This window comes from Sciurus carolinensis, chromosome 8 (genome assembly GCF_902686445.1).
Source record: "Sciurus carolinensis chromosome 8, mSciCar1.2, whole genome shotgun sequence".
NCBI classification, from domain to species: Eukaryota; Metazoa; Chordata; class Mammalia; order Rodentia; family Sciuridae; genus Sciurus; species Sciurus carolinensis.
Genome location: NC_062220.1, coordinates 131,156,767 through 131,184,460, shown reverse-complemented (window position 1 = coordinate 131,184,460; position 27,694 = coordinate 131,156,767). Strand labels below are relative to the sequence as shown.

Sequence of the window (27,694 nt, the reverse complement as noted above, 5' to 3'; positions counted from 1 at the left end):
GTCCAACGGGCTGGAACGCAGAGGTCTTGACCTAATTTTTTAATCCAACCACCAGAGGCAGCGGCCCTCACACAACTGTCTGAGCCCGACTCCCCGAAGATTCTCGGACGTGGGATCCTCAGGTGGGTCATTAGAAGCCGTGGACACCTGCGGGTCTCCTCCATCCGAGACTCCTGGTTCTGGGAGTCAGCGGGGGCTGGGCTGTTCCTCATGGAAACGTCAGCATCCTGGGAGGTACCAGCAGAGTCCCCACGTGGCCCCTGGGTACACCGAGAGAAAGGGGGGGGCGTGCAGGGGAAAGAACACCGGGGAACGGAGCACCCCGGGGCGCAGGGGAAGGACCTGGGTTTGCACTCAGATCCTGCCACTTCCTAGCTGTGTGTCTTCAGAAAAAAACTTCACCTGAGTTTCAGCTCTCTCCTCTATAAAATGAGCATGTTCCAGCCTCGGACCCTTGTTATAAGGGACCAGGGGGTCATTTACGTGAACTGCAGGTAGAAGAAAGATGTGCAGCACTGGGTAAATTTGGGTGCTTTGTGGGGCGGTGGGAGGGGTGAGGAGGATGCTGGTAGACAAAGCGCAAGACCAGGAAAGGAGCCGGGGAGATGTTTACTACTGTGTACCCAACTCTGCCTACTTTACAAATATGATTTAACCCCTTGCACATTGTCCAGGGAAGGCCCGGAGCCGGGGAGAGGTGAGGGGCCACGCCCCAGGTCCTGCAGTCGGAGACGGCAGAGCCCAGGGTGGTGCTCCTAGCACCAGACTTTGCAGCCTTCTCTTTCTTGGACCCTTCCAGAAATTCAAAACAGCTTTCCCTGAAGATTTCCTATGCAAAAGATTTGACTTTTCTGTTTTCTCTATCTTCTTCCAGCAACCAGGGTTGGTAATCTGGGGTTGGAAGGTTAATAACATAACAACAAAAAGCCACCCACGACACCCCTGGGGCAGTCCCACCTGCTATCAACCCACAGGTAGGTATTCATTTCCAACATAAACAGCCCTGGTGGATTATCACTGCATTTGAGTTTCTGCGGTTTTTAAGCGTCACCGAGGGAACACTGGTTTCCAGGCATTAGTTATCTGCTGCATCGATGAGTGAAAAGGAATGAATGGCCACCTCCTTAGGAACTCTCTCTCCCCACAGGCTCCCAAGATCACTGGTGCGGGCACCGCAGTGCATGCCTCCAATCCCAGGCTGCTCAGGAGGCTGGGGCGGGAGGGTTGCAAATTTAGACCAGCCTTGGCAACTTGGCGAGATCTTGTCTCGAAATAAAATGAAGGATTGGAGATGCAGCTCAGCGGAAAAGCATCCCTGAGTTCAATTCCCACTACCCCCACGCCCCCCAAAAATAACTAGTTCCACACCAACCATCTTCCCCAGCCAAGCTGAGATTGCCTCGAAAGCCAGCGTGCTGGTACGGGACCCGGGGCACGCAGCAGGCGCTTCATAAATGACTTTGAAAGGGAACAAATAGCTGCGGTTTTCTACTCGGACAGGGCTGGGGGCACCTGACAGGGAGAAGGGACTGGGGCGGGTGGGGTGGCGCAAGCCCCAGTCTCACTCTGCGCACCTGTGGGCACACCCATGGCGAGGAGAAAGGTCCCGTTACCTCATGGTGGGGACTTGGGTCTCAGGGTCACTTGCAGTCTGAGCAGCCTCCAGGGACAGGGTGCCCAGGCTGGCCCGGCTGCCCTTCCGGGAAGACTCCCGGAAGGAGCTGGCACCGGGATCTTCATCGGAGGAGTTGTCGTCGAAGGAGCCCAGGATGAAGTTGGTCATGAGCTGCCTCTTGATGTGCGCCTGCTTCTCGTCTGCTCTGGAGAGGGATCTGGCTTGCTGGCCCCGGGGCCCGGCTGGGCAGGACAGGCCATTCGTATCCGGGGCTTCTGGTCCTTGAGTCCCCGTCCCGTTGGCTTGGAGTTCTGGGGAGGGCCACGTGCCATTGGAAGACACAGGGTTTCTCGGGGGCTTCTGGTGCGAGGGTGGCAGGGGGCTTCTCTGCCGACAGGCACCCTCGGGGCCTTTGTGGGAGGCCAGCTCGGCCTGGCTGGGAGTCTCCGGCAGAGGGCTGCCTTTGCCATTTTCCTGGAGTGGCTCCTCTGAGCTCCCCGAGTCCAGAAAGGGCCCCTGGCTGGAGGCGAAGCTCGCTTCCAACTTCTTATTGGTGACTGGCTCGGCGTCTGTCATTTTCCTCCAGATTTTTAACCAGGAGAAGGTCAGACAGGAGAAGATCAGGCAAGATAGAAAAAAGAGCAAGACCATTCAGGAAACCTGTAGAGAGAGAGAGAGAGAGATTTTAAGGCCTGCATAGGGGTTACTTGGCTCCTAACCGAGCTGGTGGGCGAGGCAGCGGGCAGAGAGTAGAGATGGGGCTCTCCTTCCAGTTCCGCCCATGATGCGCTCTGTGACCTTGGGCATGCTCTCGGTTTCTTGACTCTACTTTAAGGATGTGGCTACGGTTTGAAAGCGTCCCCAAAGTTCACATGTTAGAAGTGGAAGCCCCGTGCAGCAATGTTGGGGGACTGGGCCGTGAGGACAGGGATTCACATTGTTATCACGGGCTGGGTTGGTTATCACCAGAGAGGGTCTTTAGAGAAGAGAGTCTGGACCCCTCTCTTTTTTTTTTCCCCCTTTGGTACAGGGGATTGAACCCAGAGGCACTTTACCACTGAACCACATCCCCAGCCCTTTTTATTTTTTAATTTTGTGCCAGGGTCTCACTAAGTTACTTAGTGCCTCACTCAACTGCTGACGCTAGCCTCGAATTTGCGATCCTCCTGCCTTAGCCTCCCAGAAAGTCTGGGAGGTGTGTGTGCCACCACGCCCAGAGAGTCTGGACCCCTCTTGGGGGAGCTCTCCCTGGTGCTTCCCACTTGAGAAGACGCAGACCCTTTGATCTTGGCCCTCCCAGCCTCTACATTTCTGTAAGAAATAAATCTCCGTTCTTTATAAATGACCCAGTCTCAGATATTCTAACAGCACACTACTAAAATAACATGCTAACACATGCTCCACATGAACCAAGAACCTGCATGTGAGAGAGGACTAAGCAAGCAGCATTATCCCTAAAACTAAAAAAGAGGAAACAACCCAGATATCCTTGACCGATGAACAGGTAAACAGCATGGAGTATTATTCAGCCCTAAAAAGGAACAAAGTTTCTAATCCATGCTATAGTGTGGAGGAATTTGAAGACATTGTGTCAGGTGAAATAAGCCCCGCACAAACCACAGCCTGGATGGTTCCATGCATATGAAATGTCCAGAATGTGCAAATCCATGCAGGCAGAAGGAAGACAGAGGTTGCTGGTGGGTGGGGATAGAGGGGTGGCTAAAAGGTGGAGCGTATCTGGGTTGATGAACTTGTTCTAAAACTAGCAGGGGAGAGAGGGTCGTACGATTCTGTGAATACACTAAGAAACACTGACTTTTTCTTTGCTTGAGTGGATTGTATGGTTTGTAAATTATATCTCAATGAAACTCTTGGATTTTTTTTCAGATTAAGGTATACAGTCGATCCTTTGTATTCATGCATTCCACATCTGCATATTTAACCAACTACGGATGAAAAATATTTGGGGAAAAAAATTGCATCTGTACCGAACAGACTTCTTTCTCTTGTCTTTATTCTCTGAACAATATTGTATAACAGCTATTTAGATAGCATTTACCTTGCATTAGGGATTATAAGTAATCTAGAGAGGGGTGAGCGTATGGGAGGAGGCTCATACTTCTAAAGGTACACTCACAACTAGAACACCCGCTCAGGGTCTAGAACACTGTACACAGTGGGCGCTCATGTGGATGAATGAATTCAGAGGTTCTGATTTCTAACCCACACCTCCCCCTATCCCGCAAACTCTGCTGGATTCATGAGCAGATAACTACTACTTGAAGAGAGTACTGTTCAAAAAAGCGGGACCCAAACATACTGCAACAACTTCTGAACCGATTTTGCAGGCTGGCCATGCGGCTCAGTGGTACAGTGATTTCCCAGCATGCCGAAGACCCTGGGTTCCATCCCCAGCACCCTAAATATAAATGAATGATCAATTCTGCCACAAATGTTCGCCAGAAGAATTGCAACAGCAGGACCACGTGGTGTCTACATGGCAGTGTCTTTTGTAATTTCAACACACTGTCCTAAAGAGAAATAGAAAAGTTCTCAAGGTTTCCTGGAAATACATGATCCAAGGACTTCTTGAACACTTTTGGCAGCAGAATTGCTGAAAGGTTGGCAAGGGTATTTTTCTAGGTAACCTACAGGATCAGAGGGTTCTTTTTTTTTTTTAAAGATCATCAAGTTTCTTTTTAAAGAAAAGTTAGTCAAAGGTGGTTCTTCATCACACAATCTGCCACATTATCAGAACCAAGGCAAAAAATCCACCTGATCACCTCAATCAATGCAAAAAAACCAAAAAGGAAATTGACACAGGCGCATGGTGGTAGGTTGGAAATCATAACCCAGAACTTATATATCCTTTATATATTTTTCATATATGTGAAGTATATTTATTTGCAAAAGCTCAGATCATTCGCCTCTTAGTTTTCTCAAAAGAATAGCACCCTTTTCATGAATTCTCCTAGAAACCACGGCTCTTCCTCTTCCTATAAGTGGCCGGAGGTGATCTGCGAAAATAAGTCGCTACTCTCCTGACCCAGAAAACCACACAAAATCATGCAAAGCAGGAAGTTTAAATTTTCATGCTCACTTTAACGCCAGGAGACTGCACGGGCCATCAAAAAGCCACCAAGTACCTAAAAGATGTCACCTTCAAGGAGCTATGAATACCACTCCTGTATTACAATGGTGGAGTCAGGAGGTGTGTCAAGGTCACACAGGGCTGGACTTAGGCTCTGTGCCCAAAAAGAGCGCTAAATCGTTGCTGCACATGCTTAAAAATGCAGAGAGTAATAGGGAACTTAGGAGTAGGTTCTCTGGTTGTTGGACATTCAGGTGGACAAAGCACCCAAGACCCGCCATGATCCTCACAGAGCCCGCTGTCAGATTAACCCATACCTGAGCTCCCCACCACATTCAGATGATCCTCACTAAAAAGGAACAGACTGTTTCTAAACCAGAAGAGGAGGCTGCACAGAAGACAAAGTCATCCCAGAGGAAACTAAAACACGGCACGGGAATAAACTCAGCATAAAATAAATGCAAATAAAAGTAAAAAAAAAAAAAATAGTACTCTAAAAACATAACATTTATTTTTAAATTACCATAATGGTATGTTTGTTGCTCAATTTAAGTTTCATATAGGTGTTCCACCTCTGGACAATGGGACTTACTGGGTTAAAAAAGAAGAATCAAGTGAGAGGACTTACATTTCCTAATTTCGGAACTTACTACAAAATTACAGTAAACAAAACAGTGTGGTACTGGCATAAAGATAGACCAATGGAATAGAATTGATTGCAAATATAAACGCCCTATCTCTACAGCCAATTTACTTTTTTTTTTTTTTTTTTTTTTGGTGCAGGACATTGAACCCAGAGACAATTAACCACTGAGCCACATCCCCAGCCCTTTTTTATATTTTATTTAGAGTCAGGGTCTTGCTTAGGGTCCTGCTAAGTTGCTGAGGCTGGCCTTGAACTTGGAATCCTCCTGCCTCAGCCTCCCAAGCTGCTGGGATTACAGGTATGCACCACTGTGCCTGGCAACCAATTTACTTTTTTTTTTTAATTAAAAAAATTGTTTTTAGATGCTGATGGATTTTTATTTTTTTATTCATTTATTTATATGCGGTGCTGAGAATCGAACCCAGTGCCTCATACATGCTAGACAAGTGCTCTACCACTGAGCCACAGCCCAGTCCCCAATTTACTTTTGACAAGGATATCAAGACTACTCAATGGTAAAAGAAGAGTCTTCAACATGTAGCATTGGGGACAAGGACTTCCACATGCAAAAGAACGAGGCTGGAACCTGATTTTATACAATTCACAGTAATTAACTCAAAATGGATCAAAGACCAAATATAAGAGCTAAAAGCATAAAACTCATAGAGGAAAACAGGGATTTGACAAGAAAGCATTGAAACATCGGATTTGACAATGGATTCTTAGACAGAACACCAAAGACATGAGCATCAGAAGAAAAAAAATAGATAAACCAGACTCACTGAAAGTTTTTTGCGGTGCTGGGGATTGAACCCAGGGCCTTGTGCTTGTGAGGCAAGCACTCTACCAACTGAGCTATCTCCCCAGCCCAAGTAAAAACATTTGAGAGTCATAGGACACTATCAAGAAATTGAGGCCTATACCCAAAGAACTTAAAATCAGCCTACTACAGAGATACAGCCACATCAATGTTCATAGCTGCTCAATTCACAATAGCCAGATTGTGGAACCAACCTAGATGTCCTTCAATTGATGAATGGATAAAGAAACTGTGGTGTATATATACAATGGAATATTACTCAGCCATAAAGAATAATAAAATTATGGCATTTGTAGGCAAATGGATGAAAGTGGAGAATATCAGGCTAAGTGAGATAAGCCAATCTCAAAAATCTAAAAGGCAAATGGTCTCACTGATAAGCAGATGATGACACATAATGGGGGGTGGGGGGGCAAGAATGGAGGCAGGAGGGACTGTATAGAGGGAAAAGAGGTGGGAGGGGTAGGGGGGAGGAAAAAAATAATGGAATGAAAAAAAAAAATCCTAAAACTCAGTTTTTCAGCCTTTGGCACTCTTTTGCATATGTTGCTATGCCAGTAAAATTTACTCCACTCTATGCCTATAATATGACTAAGTTCTACAGGCTCAAAGCAGCAATAATAGCCATGATAACAACAATGATAATTTGAACATCATTCCCCAAGTACTTGACTAGCACTTCAAAATATCATCTTACTGAATTCTCACAATTGCCTTCTGAAGAAGTTATTACTATCTGTCTTTTGTAAGTTGGTACTCAGAGAAAGTAAGGAACTTGTTCATGGATGCATAGCAAATAGATGGTCCATCTTTGAATTAACCCAAATCTGTCTGCCCCACATCCCAAACTCTCAAAAAATAATCTCTGCCACTTTTCCACTGTGAGGGTAGAAGGGATGTACAAATCTGTCACCCCACCCCAATCCCCTAAGTCTCTTGTCTTCAATATTTTATGAATTACTTCATATAAAGAAGTTGATGTTTTATCTTTCTTTAAATATTTGAGGCATTGTCTATTTAATTAGTGAGCAAGTGTTTTTCCCTTAGAAATGTTACTTAATACTTTGACCATACAACATAGCAATAAATTTACCTATGCACTCATTTACAAAGAAACAATTCCTAGAAACATTAAATTAACATACTTCTATCTTTTTAATGTTAAAAAAAAAGAAATTGAAAAGAGGGGCTTGGGGTATAGTTCAGTGGTAGAATTTTTGTCTAGCAATCACGAGGCCCACAGGGTTTAATTCCCAGCACCACATACACACGAAGAGAAAAAATTGAAAAGATAAAACTACAGGATGGGAGAGATATTTGCAAACCATACATCTGCTAAGGATCTAGTGTCCTGAATATATAAAGAACTCCTACAACTCAACAACAAAAAGATAAACAAGGCAATTTTCGTTTTATTTATTTTTATTTCTGTTTATTTACTTATTGAACCCAGTGGCACTTTGCCATATCTCTAGCCCATTTGAGACAGGGTCTTAGTAAGTGCCCAGCCTGGCCTTGTGATCCTCCTGTCTCAGCCTCCTGAGTTGCTGGGATTACAGGCATGGGCCACTGTGCCTGGTGCAAGGCAATTCTGAAATGGGCAAAGACCTGAATAGACATTTCTTTAAGAAAATACATAAATGGTCAAGAAGCACATGAAAAGATATTCAACATCCTTGGAAATACAAAGGGAAATACAAATCAAAAATAGAGCAGCACACCATTGGAAGGCCAAAAGGGGAACAGGAGGAGGGGAAGCAGGTGGGGCGGGGAGAAAATCGAACCCCTGTGCTGGTTTGGACCACTGTCCTGCAAGGTGTTCTCCTTAGGGAGATGCTCCTCGAAGGCTGGGGGATCTTTAGCAAGCGGAACCTAGTGGCAGGCCCCTAGGTCACAGGGGATATGCCTTTGAAGGGGACCGAAGGGCCCTGGCCTGTCCTCTCTCTTGCTGTTTCCTGGCTCTTACAATGAGTGGCTTGCTCCACCAAGGGCCATGATGTGCTGCCTTGTCAGAGGCCCAAAGCAGGCTGGGAATGTAACTCAGGGCTAGAGCACTCACCCAGTATGCATGAGGTCATGGGTTGGGTCCCCGGCACATTAAAAACACACAGTCCTATGTACGCACACACACAAAACCAACAAATAAATAGAAGTCCAAAACAATAGGGCTGCTTAATCTTGAACTGGAAATTCTAAAACCACGAGCCAAAATAAACCTTTTCTCTTTATAACATACTGCCTCGGGTATTTCCTTATAGTGAAGAAAGTTGACTAGTATCTATACAGAGAAAGTGGTGAGGACAGAGAGAAGTCGGAACTCTAGTCCATTGTTGGTGGGAATTTAAAGTGGTGCAGCTACTGTGGAAAGAGTTTAGGGAGATTCCTTAAAAAGATGGATGCATAACTGCCTTAAGGTCCAGCAACTTCTTTCTTAGATATATCCCCCCAAAATTAAAAACAGGGACTTCACACATGCACCGCAGCACCAGAGGTTTCTTTCTGATGCCCAAGCCTGTTCTCACCCTAGGATTTCTCAAATTTGGCACTACTAACATTTGGGGCTACAAAATTCTTGGTGCCATGGGGCTGGCCTGTGCATTATGGTAGGTTGAATGGCATCCCTGACTCCTTCCCATGACATGCCAACGGCATCTCCTCCCACTGTGGAGACAATCCAAACTGTCTCCAGATACTGACAAAGGTCCCACGTGGGGCAAAGTGGCACCAGTCTGAGCACCTTTGCCTCCCTGTCTCCCCCCGGCTTCTAAATGGTTAACCAGAAGCTTCTGGGGGGGGATGTAGGGTGTATTTCGTATTATTACTATTTCTAATGCACTTGGAAAGCCCCCGAGAACAAAAGTTTTTTAAACCTCAACAAGAAAGTTCAGGGTCCTGAAAACTGCTAGCTCACCGGTGCCCTCAGGAAAAACTCCGGAGTCAGTAATGGGCCATGGCATTGCCAACGATGTTGCAAAACCTGGCTTTCCCAGAGGTCCAACAGGTTCATCCTCCCCAGGCACCAGGGTGTGACAGGGCGGGAGGCTCCTTCCAGCCCTGGCTTTGGCAGAGTGGCCACGCCCCTCCCAGCCTTCTGCTGGCCACACTGACCAAGCGCTTTTACAACCCTGATTGGCCTGCCGGGACCCAGTTAGCCAGCGGGTACAGACTTCCATCACGGTAACATGGATGACGCAGCACGGGTCTCTGTCTTCCCTGGCTGGTGGGGTGGCCTTTTCTGGATCCTCGTGCCCAGCTCCGTGCCTGGCGTATAGCAGGGGTCTGACAGGCGTGCTGAGTGACAGACTGAATCTGTGCGCACACACCGAGCCCCAGGGCAGGCTGGACCCAAGCTGCACTTTTGACTTTTGGGTCTCAGGTGTGAAGTCACATTCAGGAATGCCAGGAGAGCGAACCGGGCGTCCCACCTTCCGCGAACCCTGATGGAGGCTCTTGTACATGGAACCTCTTGTACATGGAGCCAGTTTTAAATGTGTCTGTTTGAAACTACGAGAAATAAGAAATAGCAAGCGCCTACAATCGAGAGTGGACATCCTGCAACCCCAAAGGAAAAAAAATACCACCCAAAACCTTCTGAGAAAACAGCAGGAACCCGAGCAAAACTCCACTGCCGTGGTGCAGGATGTGTGAGCTCCGAGTGCGCATGCTCTCCGAGCATCCCTCCTGGAAAGGCGATCTGATCACGCCAAGATTTTGAATGAGGCAAGGTCTTTGGGAACTTGCTCTGGAAACTAGCTGGAGGGAGAGCGGGACGGGGCTATGGTTTGGATACAGTTCCAGCCTGTCCCTCAACGTTTGGAGTATGCTGGAGTTCTGGTCCTCAGCGTGGTGAGGTTGGAAGGTGGTGGGTGGGACCTTTAAGAGGCGGGGCCTAAGCAACACCGTTAGATCATGGGGGCATCGCCCTTGGAAGGGATTTATGCTGGTCTTGTAGAGTGAGTTAGTCCCTGTGAGAATGAGTTGTTATTAAAAGAAAGAAAAGAAAAGAAAAAAGCATGCGTTCACCATGATGCCATCTGCCATGTTGGGATGCCAGAAGGCCCTAGCCAGGGGCCAAGCAGATGCTGGCATCGTGCTCTTAGATCTCCAGAGCCATAAATTACATAAACCTCTTTTCTTTATAAAGTATCCAGCATCGGGTATTTTGCTATCGTCATAGAAAATGAACTAATACAGATGGGTAGGGGGTGAATGGAGAGAAAAGGCCAGTGGATGGGCAGATGGTCAGCCATAGGCATGGCAGGTGATTGAGGGATGGTCAGCGAAGCTGCTGGGTTGGAACTGGAAGCTCTGTGAGTGGGGTGGCCAGCTCTTCTCCCTGGTGCGGCCTCCTCTCTCACTCGGCAATCTTTTAAGATCTGCTGCTGTTCTGATGGGGACCAGTGGATCTAATGATAGCCCAAACCCACCTTGGGGTCTGGGTGAAAACCTCAGGGTCTTTCACCTACTTTTTTTTTTTTAATCGTGATGTAAGAACCAAAGTTCACCGCAGGAGAACTTCTCCCAAGTGAGTACACACGGACAGATGTGGGAACTGTCCGAGAAAGCCACCAAAGAAACTCTCCAGGCCTCCGTCTCCTCCTCTATCAAATACGAATACTAACTCTTGCCCATTTACCTGCCTCACGCCTGCCTCCAAATAACATCTGCACATCTGTAGCGTCAGACACAGCCCCCGAGTTCCTCGAGTGCCTTCCAGCTTCTAAGGGTCCTCGCCGCCACCCGCCTCCACTCCTCAGAACGACGTGGTGGCGATTACTGCTGTTCTGCTGTCCTTCTTTTGTGTCCATTCCACAGTGAGGTAGACTGTGGCTCAGAGAAACTCAGTGACTTGCCCTGGCTCAAATCCTGGCCCAACCTTCGTGACCTTTCCCATTGCTCTGGCCCTCAAAATGGATCTAAATAAATCCCTTCAGGTGAGGGAGTCACCGCACACCAAGACGATCCTGTCCTGCCTCCGGCCAGAGCAGCAGATGGATGCACGGGCTTGGCAAGGCCAAACCTGGGCCGCGATCTAGAATGAGCACTGCAGCTGGTTCCGGTCCACGGGCAGCAAAAGTCAGAGGAGTCCTCCCGACTAGCCTCTGAGGGCCCGACCGTGCCCGGCCGCTGCCAGGTTATGTCACTGAAATAACCCAGCTGACCTAGGACCCAGATGCCCGCCAAAGCCGTTTGCCTTCCTCTTTTCTTTTTGCAACTCTGGAACCCAGAGCCTCCCACGTGCAAGGTCAGAGCGACCATGGAGCTACGCCCAGCCTGCTTACTTCTCACACATCGGCTCCAGCGGCAGCTGCCTGGTGCCACGGCGCCCCTGGTCTTGCTGGGATGAGTGCAGGAAGCCTCCGGGCTCCGGCAAGTGCCCGCCAGTCGCCAGCCAGCTGTGGGGCTGTGGGGGGTGTCAGGCTGCTGTCCTTGTGCCCCCTCACACACACACACACACACACGTGGCCAGGCCTTCAAGGGACAGAGGGGACAGAATCCAGTAATCCCTGTTCACACTTGGATTTTTCCTCCCACCCAGTTTAAGCCCTGAGCGCCTGTGCCACTTACCGTCACTGGGGACGTGGCCGCCAGCTCCATGCTCATGTGAGTCTGACAGGCGCCCACAGGGTGACTAAGGGAACCCAGCCTGTGGCGTGTCACCTTTCAGTGGGAGGCCGGTGGTGTGCTGCATCAGGCCACGGGGGAGGGGCTTGGACGGCTGCTCCGGCCCCAGTGGCGAGGGTTCCCCGCGTCCTGCCGCTCGTCCTTATCTGTCACCGGCAACTTGAAGCCATTTGCGAAGGTCCCTGCTCTCCCTCACCTGACTGGAGCTCAGCGTCTGCGCGCGCTGGCTGGCCGGCCTCCAGGGTCACCGCCCTCCAGCTTGCCACATTCCTGTACTGGAGCCTACTTTGCTACTAATGCAATTGTCCCCTTGCCCAATCTGCGTCACTGGATTAGGTTCCCAATGGTCCCGTGGGTACAGGGGCCTGGGAAGACAGGACACGGGACGGGCTCTTGTTCACCTGTCAGACACCTGCAGGGCCCGGGAGGGATTGAGCAGGCTGGGCTGGGCTGGGCTGGGCGGGACAACCAGAGAAAAGCTAGGATGGGGACAGGACAGGACACTCCCGCTGGTGGGAAAGTGGCGCAATGTCCTTCGGCCAAGTCCAGAGATGACTAAACTGATAGGCAGAAGCCAAGTGTGACTGCCGGGCGACCAACCTGCACTCCAGCCGGGCAGGGGCAGCGGCACAGGCCACGGTGCGCCTCGGGAGCGGCCTGCTCCAATCTGCAGGGGCGCCGGGGGACTGTCCAGCCCCGTGTCTTTGTTTTACAGAGGAGCAAAGAGAGGCCCCAGGGGCCACAGGTCAAATTAGCAAGGCTGCCCCAGGACTAAGACCAGGAGCCCCGGCTCCAGGCTGCTGCTGCTGCGTCTCTACCAAGGCACTGCCAGCAGCAAAGACCAGCCGTCACTGGGCACCCTGCTTGGGTGTCCCGTGTTCGAATCTCGGCTCTGCCGCCCACAAGCTGGCAACTCTTGGGGCAAGTTAAATGCCCTCTCTGATCCTCAGTCTCCTCATCTGCCAAACGGGGATAAGGTGGTTGAGAGTTCAATGAGCTCACATCCGCTGAACCGCGCTGGATTTGTAGCTTGGCTCTGCTCATGAAGGCCATTCCCCATCCACACTCAGCGAGCCTCAGGCAGGATGTGATGCCCTGCCACCAAGGGACAGTTATCCAGGACAGATCACATCCTCTTTCTCAACCTCTGTGTCCCATCTAGAAAAGACAGAATACCCAGCCTCGCCTGCTGCACAGAATTATCGTGAGAATCAACCAGATGTGCTCGGCCAATACTCCGCATGACCTTCCCCTTCGTGGTAAAGCAAAACCAAGGAGGAGGAGGGCGGGCATCAGTGACCTTGGCGGTGCACACCTGTGATCCCAGTGGTTTGGGAGGCTGAAGCAGGAGGATCGTAGGTTCGAAACCAGCCTCAGCAACTTAGTGAGGCCCTGAGTAACTTAGTGAGAGCCTATCTCTAAATAAAAGATAAGAAGGGCTTGGGATGTGGCTAGTGGTTAAGTGTCCCTGAGTTCAATCCTTGAGAAGGGAGGGAGGGAGGGAGAAAGAAAGGAAGTATATAGGTGGCAGTGGAGGGAGGGAAAGACTTGAGAGGGCACAACTCCTCTGTGGTCCGAGAACCTGCCTTCCCCTGCCATTGTGAATGTGGGTACCAGTCCCTGACACCAGAGGAACAAGTGACTAGGGGAACAAAAGAATTGCAACCCTAACGCTGCTGAGGAGACTCTGCTCCCTGACAATCCCTGACTACAAATGCTAGGGCTCACACTGGCGCCTCTGTTCTAGGCATCTCTAACCAGCGCCTTGCTTACGTCCCCACGGAGGCCCTATAAGGGAGGTATTGTTCTTATCCCATTTCAAGGATAAGAATCCGATGACTGGAGAGGTGACATGATTGGTTCCAAGCCACACAGCTTGGAGGCACCTGGCACTCCATCCTGGCCCGTTGGCAGAGTGAGCAGAGAAATCCATGGCTTAACTGGCCACCCTCTCGGAGCCCTAGAATTTGAGGCCTGGAACAGAGACCCTGAGAGGATCAGCAGTTCTCACATCTACCCCACAGGCCAGAGCACCCGAGCTTCAGGGAACCCCCGCCAACACCGCTAGAGCGAGCACAGAATAACCGCATCTCTGGTTTGGTGTCAAGTCCCAAAGCGAGCCAAGGGCAGGTGCCCAGTGCCAGAGGTGCGCCTGTCCTGGAGCAACTTCAGGGAGGAAAACGTATCTGGGAGAAGTCTGTGAATTTCTGCTTTCTCCCCGTCAGGAAACGGCTCAGGTCACAAGCCACCAGCATCCTCTGCGAGTGCTGATCTAGAGGGGGGGGGCAACCAGGTGACCGGGGCCCTGTAGGTGCCCAGCGAACTCTGCTGAGCCAGACGCGACTTCTGACGTGGTTCGTCTCCCCCTCAGGGCAGGGGGCCTGACGGGTTCCGGGGGGCCCGGACTGAGGGTGAAGGTGAGAGGATCCGGCTTGAGTCCCCCCTGGGTCTTGAGGTACGCTCAGGGCTCCTCCTCTTTCTTGGAGCATGGAGGGCTTGCAGTGCCCAGGTCAAGGGCTCAGGCATCACAGCCTTGGCTAAAATCATAGCTCCACCACATACCAGGGAAGGTAACATAAGCCTCGGTTTTCCCACCTGTAAAATGGGTATAACAACGGTGCCAATCTCAGCTGTTGGGCTGATTAAATGGGTGATTGACGTACAGGGAGTACTGGCAGCCTCGGGGAAACAAGGATCTTTAATTCAACGCTTTACCCTGACGTCAGCTGTGACGCGATGGGTTACCTCTTCCACCAGCTGGCCCTGGCCCTGCTGGCTGCAGGCCTTTGCCTAGTCCCCCGCAGAAGCATTGCGCCATCCCGCGGGGCAGGCAGTGGAGTAACGGCAGGAGGCAGGCTGAGAAGACCTGGGCTCCTCTCGCTGGTAGATCAGCGAGCAATCTCCACAGCAGAGGCCCTGCCATCTGCTCTCCACCGAGCCACACCTTCCCCATGGGGACAGCTTTCTGTTCTGAGGCTGACTCAGGACTTTCCACCAGCTTTGGGATCTGGATGCAAACCTTGGGGAAAATTGAAGCCCTGGGGGCAATCTGCTTTTCTAAAAAGGGGCAAGGATCCGCCCCTCTGCCCCTTCCAGATATAAATGCAAAAAACGGTTCTAGATAGAGTCAGTCCAGGGGTGAGGTCTGGCACCGTCACCAGCCGGGGAAATCTCCAGCGTAGGTTATGTGTTTGCATCTTGGAGCTGCAGCTTTCCAATAATGCTAACCTCAGAGGGCTCCTGGAAGGACTAAGTCAGTGAGAATATATTCCCAGAAGAGTTTGCAGGTGGCGCCGGCAGAGGTCCTCAGTACTAGTCTCAGGGGTTACTTCAGGCTACCAGCCAGCGGAGAGGAAGAGATCCTAGGTACAGGGAGGAGTCTTGCTGGAATCCCATTTTACAATCTGATAAAGCAAAAGCTGGCCAGCCTCTTAGATTAATGTGTCACAAGTTAATTTAAGGGATTGGGGATGTAGCTCAGGGGTACAGAGTGCTTGCCTGGCACCTGGGTTCCATTTCTTGCAACCACAAAATGATCATCATCCTCTAAGTCACTGGAGTTGGAAATTGAGACCCTGACGGCTAATAAAGTCCTCTGGCCAGAGTACGGGATCTGCGGCCAAGTGCTGTTTCATCCCTGCGTGACCTTGAGCAGGTTCTCTATTACTCTCTCCACCCCTGAATGTATACAAGGCTTCCGCACGTACACAGCGGGGGGTAAGGATGCCTTCCCCTCCCGTAGGTGAGCTTCAAGTGAAGCGGTTTAAGTAAAGCAAAGGAGGAAAGCGGGCCGCCGAGGCTGACTGCTCCCCAGTGTTCCGGGCTCTGTGCTAAGCGCTTTATCTAAGATCCAGCCCAAGCCACTGTTTTGTCTCACCTGGGCCGTTGCAAGGCTTCCTGACACCTGCCTGCCCCCAGTCCACTGTGTATAGTGAGCCAAAAGATCCTGCGAGAATGTGCAGGCACCCTCGTGTCTTGATTATGGTTTCGAAGTACTCATCCCACTGAGAGGGACCAGGACCTCTTGGAGAAATGGCTGATTTGATAGCCATTCATTGACAGGAGCAGAGATGTGCATGACCCACTGAGATACTTTGTCCTGCCTGAAAACAAGGAGCCTCCCGGAGTTTGCCAAAAAAGGATGGTGATGGCAATGGATGGAAAACCACCATCAAATACCTTTTTCAAAGCGGGAGTCATAGTATTACTCAAAACAACCTCACGGACGCCTTTGGCGCCTCCAGAGCAACTCATTATTCAAAATCAAAATAAAACTCACCTTTACCATAGGGAGTGTTTCAGGGTGACCAAATGTTTGAAGAAAGTCACACGTTTATAGAACGATGACAGTTAATAAGTGCAGGACTGATTGGAGCAAAAAAAATCACCATTTGCAACCAGTAATAAACTAATTAGGCTTTGCTAACCAACGCTTCGTAAAACTGTCTAGTGAAAGGGTGATGGAGAACATCTTAGGGGGGTCAGGCTGAAGTCCCCGAATTCACTTATGAGCCCCATCACGCAAGGGAGAAAACCGGACGCCATGTTTTGACGTGATGGAGAGGAAACAGCAACACCTCTCAGGCTCTCTCTCCAAGGATCTGCACCTGATCTGAGTCAAGCCCCTGGGTCTAAGTACTTACTTATAGGACAGAGGGACACGACAAATGACACTTCAGAATTGTGATCAGCCAAATGCAGAATGTCGAAAATTCTACAGGACTAATACCCCAGTTTTTTCAGTAAGTAACTGGCAGTGAATAAAGGGTGCAGGTGTGGTGTGGATCACAGACTGAGACTTAATAGACCTCTTGGAGGTCCCAATTTGAACTGGTTCAAAGACCAATTTGAGACAACTGGAGGACAACTGAGCATGAACTAGATGCAGTCAGCTGTCCGCATCCACGCGTTCTGCATCCTCGGATTCAACCATGCATTGAAAATATGTGAAAAAGAAAAACAAAAAAGGTGCTTTTCTCTTGTGATCAATCATTCCCTAGCCAATATAGCACAACTATTCATATAGCACTTACTTTATTCTAGGGATTTTAAATAATCTAGAGGTGTTTTTATCTTGGGGGGCTACTGCGGATTGAACCCAGGCCTGCTCTGCCACTGAGCCTCATCCCCAGTTCTTGGAGCTCGCCAAGTTGCTGAGGCTGGCCTTGAACTTGTGATCCTCCTGCCTCAGCCTCCCAAGTTGCTGGGAGATTACAGGGGTGTGACACGGTGCCTGGATACATCATACAACTTTATGAGGAACGTGAGCTTCTGTGGATTTTGGTATCCTGGGTCATCAGGGAAAGGGAGGAGGTTCTGGAACTAATCTCTTCCAAATCCCAAGGGATGCTTCTACTAGATTAAGGAATTATTGTGTTGGAGATCATTTTGGCTAGGTTTTTAAAAAAATCCTCATCTCTTTTAGACATATGTATTAAAATATTTATGGGCAGAAAGATATGATATCTGGCTGTGAGATTTACTTCAAAATACTGCAGAAAAATAGAACTCAAGTTAATGACAAATATGCTGAAGTATTTTGAGGGGTAAATATACTAATGACTGCAATTTATGTGAAATGCATTAAAAATGTAGATAGTGAGGTGTCAATGGCAGAATCCAAGCAGGGGGTCTACAGGTAGTCACTGTGAATTTCTTTTTTTTTTTTTTTCAAATATATACATATACATATTTTTAGTTGCGGGACCTTTATTTTATTCATTTATTTATATGCGGTGCTGAGAATTGAACCCAGTGCCTCACACATGCTAGGTAAGAACTCTACCAGAGCCACAACCCCAGCCCATGAAATTCTTTTGAATTGTTCTATATTTCAAATATTCATAATTAAAATGTCAAGGAACAAGAGAGGGAGAAAGTTCCATGTGTTGGCAGACGAAACACCAGGAACAAGCCACGGATGGTTACTGAAGTGAGTAGGCACGGGTGTTCGCTGCCGTCCCCTCCAGCCCTGAATGCACTCTACAAGTTCACGTTTGGGTACACCACCGAGAAAACGATACGTAAGATGAAACGCCAGGCATCCTACCCAGGGAGCACAACCCGAGCACTGGTAGCTAATGCTCCCTGGTCCTCACTGTCCTAGGCACGTTGTTGTTATCTTGTGCCACCCTGTGACACCAGTACCATGGAAGCCTTATTTTGTTGAAAAGGGAAGCTGGGGTTGAACTTACCCAGTCACCCTGGCAGTACGCAGCCGACCTGAATTTCCACTTTTCAGTGGCTTCTCGTGTTCTTTCCCATGGTCCACATGGTCCTGGTGATCTGGCCCTTCCCTCTGCACATGCTGCTTGGAATGTTCCAGGATGTTCTTCCCTCTCTGCCCATCCCCTCTCCACAGCCTTAGCTGGCTATCTCTTGCTCCTTTTTCTGTCTCTGGGGTCCGTGTTGCCATTTTGGACCCATCCTGACACTCCACCCTTATTCCTAATATGGAATATTCTGTCTTATTCCTAATATGTCCCTTTTCTTCTTGCCAATCATCAAAGCCGATGCGACCATATTTTCACCAGCGCACACACTGATCTCCACCCACGGAACGTAGGCTTCCTGAGGGCAGGAGTGGGCTCGCGGCATCCGGAAGGGGCAGTCCACACTTGCTGGGAGCTGATTCTAGCTGGGTGTCGTCCGTGTGCCAAGTCCACCCCTCCTGCCTACCTGGAGGGTCCTCCAGTCCCACGGAGACCCCAAGGGTGGGAATGTCAATGTGTGGCACCAGGCTGCTGGCTCCTTGGTCTCTTCCTCCTAGGACTTATCACAGGTACTTTTTGGGGTCACTGTCACAGGTATACCTGGCTCCCCAACAGGAAAGAGAGCTCAGTGAGAACAGATGGGGCTCAAAACCCAGGTGGGCTGGGCGCACACCTGTGATCCCAGAGACTCAAGCAGCTGAGACAGGAGGACTGAAGGTTCAAGGCCAGCTTTAGCAACTTCACAAAGCCCTACGCCATTTAGTGAGACCCTGTCAAAATAAAACATGAAAAATGGCCGGGGACGCAGCTCAGCAGTAAAGTGTTCCTGGGTTAAATCCCCAGTACCAAAAAATGTTTAAAAAGCCAGATGGGAAGAAATTAAAGGGATACGAATAGGAAAAGAGGAACTTAAGCTGACACTATTTGCTGATGACATGATTCTATATTTAGAGGATCCAGAAACCTCCTCCAGAAAACTTCTAGACCTCATCAATGAATTCAGCAAAATAGCAGGCTATAAAATCAACATGCATAAATCTAAAGCATTTTTATACGCAAGTGACGAAACAGCTGAAAGGGAAATGAGGAAAACAACTCCATTTGCAATACCCTCAAAAAAAAATAAAATACTTGGGAATCAATCTAACCAAAGAGGTTAAAGATCTCTACAATGAAAACTATAAAACATTGAAGAAAGAAATTGAGGAAGACTTTAGAAGATGGAAAGATCTCCCATGTTCTTGGATAGGCAGAATTAATATTGTCAAAATGGCCATACTACCAAAAGTGCTATACAGATTCAATGCAATTCCAATTAAAATCCCAATGACGTACCTTACAGAAATAGAGAAAGCAATCGTGAAATTCATCTGGAAGAATAAGAAACCCAGAATAGCTAAAGCAATCCTTACCAGGAAGAATGAAACAGGGGGTATCGCAATACCAGAACTTCAACTATACTACAAAGCAATAGTAACAAAAACGGCCTGGTATTGGCACCAAAATAGACAGGTAGATCAATGGTACAGAATAGAGGACATGGACACAAACCTAAATAAATACAATTTTCTCATACTAGACAAAGGTGCCAAAAATATGCAATGGAGAAAAGACAGCCTGTTCAACAAATGGTGCTGGGAAAACTGGAAATCCATATGCAACAGAATGAAACTAAACCCCTATCTCTCACCCTGCACAAAAATCAACTCACAATGAATCAAGGATCTTGAAATCAGACCAGAGACCCTGCATCTTATAGAATAAAAAGTAGGTCCAAATCTTCAACTTGTTGGCTTAGGATCAGACTTCCTTAACAGGACTCCCATAGCACAAGAAGTAAAAGCAAGAATCAATAACTGGGATAGATTCAAACTAAATAGCTTTCTCTCAGCAAAGGAAACTATCAGCAATGCAAAGAAAGAGCCTACAGAGTGGGAGAATAGCTTTGCCACTCATACTTCAGATAGAGCATTAATTTCCAGAATCTATAAAGAACGCAAAAAACTACACGAAGAATACAAATAACCCAATCAACAAATGGGCTAAGGAAATGAACAGATACTTCACAGAAGAAGATCTACAAGCAATCAACAAACATATGAAAAAATGTTCACCATCTTTAGTAATAAGAGAAATGCAAATCAAAACAACACTAAGATTCCATCTCATCCCAATTAGAATGGTGATTATCAAGAATACAAGCAACAATAGGTGTTGGCGAGGATGTGGGGAAAAAGGTACACTCATACATTGCTGGTGGGGTTGCAAATTAGCGCAGCCACTCTGGAAAGCAGTGTGTAGCCTCTTTAGAAAACTTGGAATGGACCCACCATTTGACCCAGCTATCCCACTCCTTGGCCTATATCCAAAGGACTTAAAATCAGCATAGTACAGAGATACAGCCACATCAATGTTCATAGCTGCTCAGTTTACAATAGCCAGACTGTGGAACCAACCTAGATGCCCTTCAATTGATGAATGGATAAAGAAACTGTGGTATATATATATATATATATATAATAGAATATTACTCAGCTATAAAGAATAATAAAATTATGGCATTTGCAGGCAAATGGATGAAATTGGAGAATATCATGTTAAGTGAGATAAACCAATCTCAAAAATCCAAAAGACGAATGATCTCACTGATAAGCAGATAATGACACGTAATGGGGGGTGGTAGGGGGGAAGAATGGAGGGAGGAGGGACTGTATAGAGGGAAAAGAAGGGTGGGAGGGGTGGGAGGGAAGGTAAAAAAAACAGAATGAATCAAACATCATTACCCTATGTAAATGTATGAATATGCAAATGGTGTGCTGTTACTCCATGTACAAACAGAAACAACATGGATCGCATTTGTTTACAATAAAAATAAATTAAAAAAAAAAAAAGCCCAGTGGGCCGGGGTGTCACCAGCGTGTGATCACCTCTGGCCCCAGCTTCCCAGCAAGCTGGCACCTGAGGAAAGGCAGCACAGACACGGGGCGGCACTTATAGACCCTTGACAGACAAAAGCCCGCTGAAAAATGACCAGAGCTGATTTTTGTCCAGCACTTGCGACGCCTGAGTCTCGGGCTGTGCTCTTTCTGCTGTCCCTGTGAAGGTCACAGGACCTCTGCCGGGTGTGCTCTCACTTTACAAATGATGACACAGGCCCGGAGGGGGCGCCTGCTGGACCGTGGACGGGGTCACGTGGTAGTGAAGCGGCAGAGCTGGGGCTGCGCTGGCCCGTCCAGCTCCGGCGTGGCCACAGGTGTCAGCGCTTTCCCCAGGTAAGTGCCACAGGCTCTAGCGGACCTGACTGCTCAGGCTTCTCCTGGCGGACTCACGCAGCTCCCTGGGAGTCTAAGCGCCACTCACTGTCACGCGCACACACACTGCTGTACAAGAGCCCAGCCCACCTCCAGGGTCCCGCAAGGCAGTGAGGAAGGCGCCCATTGAAAATTGTCTAAGGTTCCCCGAGGGTGGCGTGGGATGCCATCCTGAAAGCTGGTCCCTCCTCTGTCGAAGGAAAACGCTTCTGGGGCCAATCCCAAAGTCAGGTCTTGTAGAAGGCACGGCGCGGCGGCACAGGGAAGGCTCTGGAGGTCCTGCGGTAAGGAGTCTGGGCCCCACGTGGGGTGGACCAGAGCCCCCGTTCCACCTTTCCCTGGCGCTCACTGCACAACAGGAGGGCTCCAGAAGCCCCCCTCTGCTGGAAGGGTGGAAATAAGGGACCAGATTTCCTTCCAACAGAATAGGGAGAAAATTCTAGAACCGCTGAAGGCTCCTTCCCACCACTGATTATTCTAGCTACTACCAGAGTCTGCAACTGATCAACTTCCAAAGGAAAAGGAAAATGTGTCAGATTGTCCTCTAATATCACTCTAACTCAGGAATTAGTTGGACTTTAAGGCAGGAAGTGGTGTGTGGTGGCCCACGCCTGTAACCCCAGCTACTCCCGTGGCCAAGACTGGAGGACCTCAAGTGCAGGGTCAGGCTGGGGGCTTAATGAGATCCTGGCTCAAGATAAATAAAAAGGACTGGGGATGGAGTTCAGGGGTAGAGCGCTTGCCTGGCATGTGGGAGACCCTGGGTTCCATCCCCAGCACAACGATGAATAAATTAAGTAAAAAATAAATAAGAGACCATTTCTAGAGTGCCGTTGTTCCTGAGGACCACGCCCAGGTCTGGGGCTAAGGTGTGGGGGCCACAGGGCAGGACTTCAGGAGCACAGCAGACCTGGGTGGGGGGCTCTGTCATTTGTCATCTGATTGCCCTGAACCTACCAGGGAAATCCTCTGGATCTTGGTTTCTGGCCATGGAATGAATAGATCATACCTCTTTCCTAAGACTTCGTCAGAAGGATCCAACACCCGGCACATATAGCTGCCCAACAATCAAGACCTCAGGTTTCCAGCTACGCTCTGCCTGCACTCTCTAGTACAAGCCTGCCCAGACTCCTAGAATAAATGAATTTTGCCCATCTGCCTAGAAAACTCTGGCCCTAGATATGAAGTTTACTATTATCATAGCATACACAGATCAGCAAGAACAGTGTGAAATATACATGAATGCATTTTTCAGATCAAATGCAAGATTTTCAACAGCATCCAGGGTTCTCTGAGTACAGAAAAGTCACCTTTGAAGTGAGGTGTCCTTGACAACATTCAGAGGAAGCTTCAGAGCCAGGTATCCCAAAGTATTCCCTGGGGTAAACTTGGAGGAAACTTCCATTCAAAAGAAACCTCCTCTAACCCCAGCAGTCTGAGAAGCTCCTGTAATGTAACATTCTAATTTTGGTCTAGAAGCTAAAGGTGATAAAGATATATCAGGGAGTTTACTCAACCTCTGAGCAGAGGCAAATAAAATGCCTTCACACAAACCTCAAGCACCCGCCCAGAGCTTCTCAAAGAAAATCAGATTAGGGACATCGTTATTTCTGATCATGTGATTTAGGTTTGGATGGGTCTTCCCACTGGAAACTTGGAGACATCAGTAAAGAAACCGGGTCTTGTAAAGAATTTGTTTTTGCGGTTAGAAGGAAAGCACAACTTATAAAACCTTTCCGTTTTCAAATCGAAAGTCCCAAGTCCCATTTATGTTTAATGATAATAATGGGAGTGACAAAAATGAAAGATCCATTGTGCACTAAGTGAGGGAGCAGAAAACGGGGGGAGATTGTAGCAAATTCTGCTCTGTGTCTCTTGGGGTCACAGGGATGTCACAGGCAAGGCGACAGCTCATTTGACTCTTCTGCTTTTAGACTCTTGTTACTTTGCAATGCTTTTTTAAAAAAATTAAAAGAAAATCATGTCTTCCTAGCAGTAAAGGAGTGCTACAGATGCTTTACTCTTAGGGTCTTTTTTTTTTTTTTTTTTTGGGTACTGGGGCTTGATCCCAGAGGTGATTTGCCACTGAGCCACATCCCCAGCCCATTTTATTTTGAGACAGGGTCTCACCAAGTTGCTCAGGCTCTTGCTAAGTTGCTGAGTCTGGCCTTGAACTTGCGATCCTCCTGCCTCGGCCTCCGGAACTGTGGGGATTATAGGTGTGCGCCATGGCATCTGGCTATAGTCTACTTCTTAAAAAGTGAGCAAGTTCGAGAGAGGGAGCAGCTGTCAGAAACAGAGTACTTTCCCTTGGGACAGGAGCTTTGAGAGAAGAATTAAAAGCCACAGAACTGCATTGAAGTGAGTTGTGGAGGGCAAGGAACACGCACACACATGGGTGGATCCCCAGCAACCCAATTAAAGAAGTCCAGACAGGCCCTTCTCTTTTGTCTGCTTTATGTTCTGAGGTCTTCCGGGCAGCGGCCCTCAAACAGGGTTGGTCCCCTAGGAACCCCGAGTGCCCGCTTTTGCACTGGGGCTGCTCTCCGGCTACACCTGATTCCTGTTCCCTCGGACACTGGCCGGGTCTGATCCCAGGGAGAGAGGGGCTGACTTACCACTTCAGTGCTTCGGCCCTTCTTTTCCCATGTCCTCTCAACTGTGTGTTCAGGGCGACATTTTCAAAGTCCCTTGTTTGCTAAGGGCCTGAATCTAAGCCTGCCGGCTGCTCACTGCTGTGACTTTAAATGTCACTTTTAGATTAGCTGGCCCTTGCTGTTTAAAAATATCCCCGGAGCACTTAACCTTCAAGGTACTGAATGGCAGCAACAGCTCAGGCAGGAAGACGGGCCACACCAGGCCACTCCAGGGAGGGATCTGCTTTCCACCTTCCTGTCCTCTAACTCGCTTTACTTCAAACTTCAGAGCTCTGACCATGTGGCATCTGAAGTCCAAGCTGTCACAAGCAATAGGAACAGAGTCATTTGGGCCCTCCTGTGACATGCTGTCCACAGGCTGCCGGTCGTGTGAGAAGCAGGCTCACAGAGAAAAGGCTGACCGGGGAGGCGGTTCCCTTTAAAGGTCCGCTGGCTCCCCTCCCCGGAAGATTTGGCAGGACCCTCTGAAATCACGCCACTGAAGGAGACCTTTCTGATTCTGGGGACTCAGAGACTGAAACAAAACAAAACAGAAAAACACTCCCTCCCACTTGGGGTCTACTGGCTCTCGCTGGGGCTGAGCAGAGGAGAGGAATTCGACACAGGCTGCAGTCACAGAGTGTTCTGAGGCATGTGGGACAAAGGTCAGCTCCGGTTCCAACCTGAGCAGGCCGGGCAGGGGCAGGCAGGGAAGCGTGACCACACAGGAGAGCGCTGTGCCCGACACGAGGGAGGGAGGCGAGGGCGCTGGCAGCCCCTTTGTGTAGCAGGGAAGCGCCACACTGAAAAGAGGGAAAACTGGCAAGAGCTGCTGGTGGCAGGCGCCCGGCCTGAGCTCCTTCACTTGGGGCCTTATTTTTGATAAAGAAAAGTCATCAAATGTTGGGCTTCTTGGGCTTTTCTCCAGACAACTTGGAGCATGAAGAGGACTCCATGCCTGCTAGGCATACAGGAGCCTCAGGATCCTGGGCCAGAACCCCGAGAGCAGCAAGTCCTCACTGCAGGACTTGGGGCTAAAACAACAGGTCCCGTGCTCAGCATGGCCTGCACGCCTCCGGTCCCGGGAAGGTAGCTCTCGTGAGCATTCTTAGATGATTTATTAAGACAGCTTCATGCAATCCCCTGAGAGAGGCACTACTTAAATCCCTTTCCTAGGAAAGCCGTCTGTAACTAACTGTAATGCAATTAAAAAAACTTCCCTCCGCAGCTGAGGGTGCAGCCCAGCCGATCAGCGCTTGCCTAGCACGTGTGAGGCCTGGGTTTCAGGCCCAGCACTGCAAACCAACAAGTCTCCTTCCCGATGAACCCAAATAATTATGATCCAAAATATTATGTAATAATTATGATGAATAATTATGAGGCCCTCAGCAATTTAGCAAGACCCTGTCTCAAGATAAAAAATAAAAAGGGTGGGGACGTGGCTCAGTGGTAAAGTGCCTCTGGGTTTAATCCCCAGTACAAACCAACAAACCAACAACAGACTAGCCATACAAAGAACCCTGTGACAGCTTATTCTCCCTTGACACTAAGACCAGATATTTTCTAGAATACCAAAGGAAGTTTTTTTTTTTTTACTATATATTTTTTAGATTTTGATAGACCTTTATTTTATTCATTTATTTTTATGTGGTGCTGAGAATCGAACCCCGTGCCTCACACATGCTAGGCAAGTGCTCTACCACTGAGCCACAACCCCAGCCCCCACATGGAAGGTTTGAAACCAATTATTCATAAATTCTTCTCACCCAACACAAAATTATTAATAGAAACACAGATCTTTTCAAACACATCCTAGATTTGGAAAGTCATACATATCAAATTATTTGCCAAAACGACAAAAACTCCTAAGTGGTCACAGGGACTAAGGAAACAGGGCAACTGGGAAGATACTGGTCCTGCTGCAAACAGACACTTGATAAAAACGAGGTGCCAGTCCCCAACAAGTTAAGAATTTATGGCGGTGGGGTCCGCGTACGTCTTATTTCTGCATGCTGGGGATGGAACTCCGGGCTGTGTTCATGCTAGCCAGGGCTCTACAGTGAGCTGCAAGCTCCTGAATTCGCTGTTTTTTAAAATTCCTCTAAGCTTGAGGAGCACTGACCACTTGTTTGAAGCCTCCCTTCCCCCTCGCCAATACCGCAAACGAGAGAGATAAAGGAACAAAGGAAATATGCAATCGAGGAGCAAAGAACTTAAAGGTAGTGTTTCCTGGTCTGGCCCACTCACCAGTACTCGCAGTTCCACACAGACTTCAAAAATTAAAAATTTAGGGCAGGGGCACTGGCCATGGTGGCACATGCCTGTAATCCCAGCAACTCAGGAGGCTGAGGCGGGAGGATTTTGAGTTTGAGGCCAGCCTCAGAAATTTGGTGAGACTCTGTCTCAAAATACAAAAGGACTCGGGATATAGCTCAGTGGTAAACCACCCCTAGGTTCTAGTACAGCAGAAAAATAAACATTTAAAAATTTAAAAAACTAGAGTTGAGGGTGTATAGCTCAGCTCAGTGATAGAGAGCCCTGGGTTCAATCTCCAGTACCACAAAAAATAAAGAAAAATTTTAAAAACTAGCTTTGGTGTATAACTGTGGTAATACGTGTCTATAGTTCCTGAGGCCCAGGTTCTACTCCATCACCAAAAATAAAATAAAATAAAATAAAGTTCCAACACAGATTATCTACAATGCAATGTTAAATTGTGAGACCCAAATTAAAGTGTCAGAAGAACTTTCCACAGAAAATGAGGCCATTTCCAGCAGGCAGACGTGCCAGTTCTTTTCTGTTGGAGGCAGCTCAAGTCAACAGCCCCTCCAAAGTAGCCCAGCGCCCTCCTACCTGCTTTTCTTCATACTTCTGGAAGGTTCCAGCACAGACGAAAAGCCACTAACATGCAAAAAGTTTGCTTCTCCACTGAAAACCCTAAGAATTTCATCCCAGGAGCAAACTGAAGCAGATAGTGAATTCTAAGCAGGAGAAATTATTATCATCCAGTCTATTAAAAAAAAAAAATTGCACAAACAATTCAGTCCCCGACTTTGCCCCCAATGGACCCAGATCAAAACCACCGTCATGAACTTTCACACAATTAATTTACAACTTGGGGTTCCCAGTGTGACATTTGCATAATTGGCTTCCTTGGGTTAGCAATCCCCAACGCCAGAAAGCCAGGCCCCTGGCCGCCACTCTCTCCCTTACCTGTGAAGAGAGATGGGGACACCCCATGCCGGTTCTCCTAAGCACCGTTTGCGACACGTGGAACTCTCCAGATCCACACTCGCACCCGGCGGGCGTCCTAGCTCTGCATAGGTCGGTTCCTTCACGCAGACTGCTCTCCTTTCTCTTCCTGGCCTGGAATCCATCTCCGTCCCTCCCTTCAACACAGTTCAGACTCGGCCTCCCCTGGGAACTTTCTTCTTTCCTGGGCTGATTCAGCCATCCCCTCCCTCTTGTTCCCAGCCTGTCAGTGGGAACACAAGGAAACTGGCTCCCAAGCTAAGAGCGATTTTCACATTTGCTAAACATTTGGGTGGGGGGAGGGGGATCAAAAGCTATCAAGACACGTGAAAAACATGCCAAGAACAAATTTCAGTGTGGACAAATAAAGTTTTATTGGAACACCTCACCTGTTTGTTTACATTTTGCCCATGGCTGCTTTGTCTACACTAGTTGGGCAGTTTACAGAGACCAAGGACTGTGAAACCTGAGATTGTTCAGTATCTG

The 27,694-nt window shown here is 48.5% G+C and overlaps 1 protein-coding gene across 1 annotated transcript in view; it reads right to left on the bottom strand.

Annotated features, from left to right (window-relative positions):
• Acacb (acetyl-CoA carboxylase beta) overlaps positions 1-24,265 on the bottom strand; it is a 124,039-nt gene extending 99,774 nt beyond the window's left edge. Inside the window, exons 1-2 of the mRNA XM_047559932.1 lie at positions 23,939-24,265; positions 1,614-2,275 (exon numbers count right to left, since the gene is read on the bottom strand). Coding sequence (XP_047415888.1) covers positions 1,614-2,266 — 653 coding nt within the window. The 5' untranslated portion in view covers positions 2,267-2,275; positions 23,939-24,265. The remainder of the gene's footprint in view (positions 1-1,613; positions 2,276-23,938) is intronic.
• Positions 24,266-27,694: the final 3,429 nt, after the last annotated feature.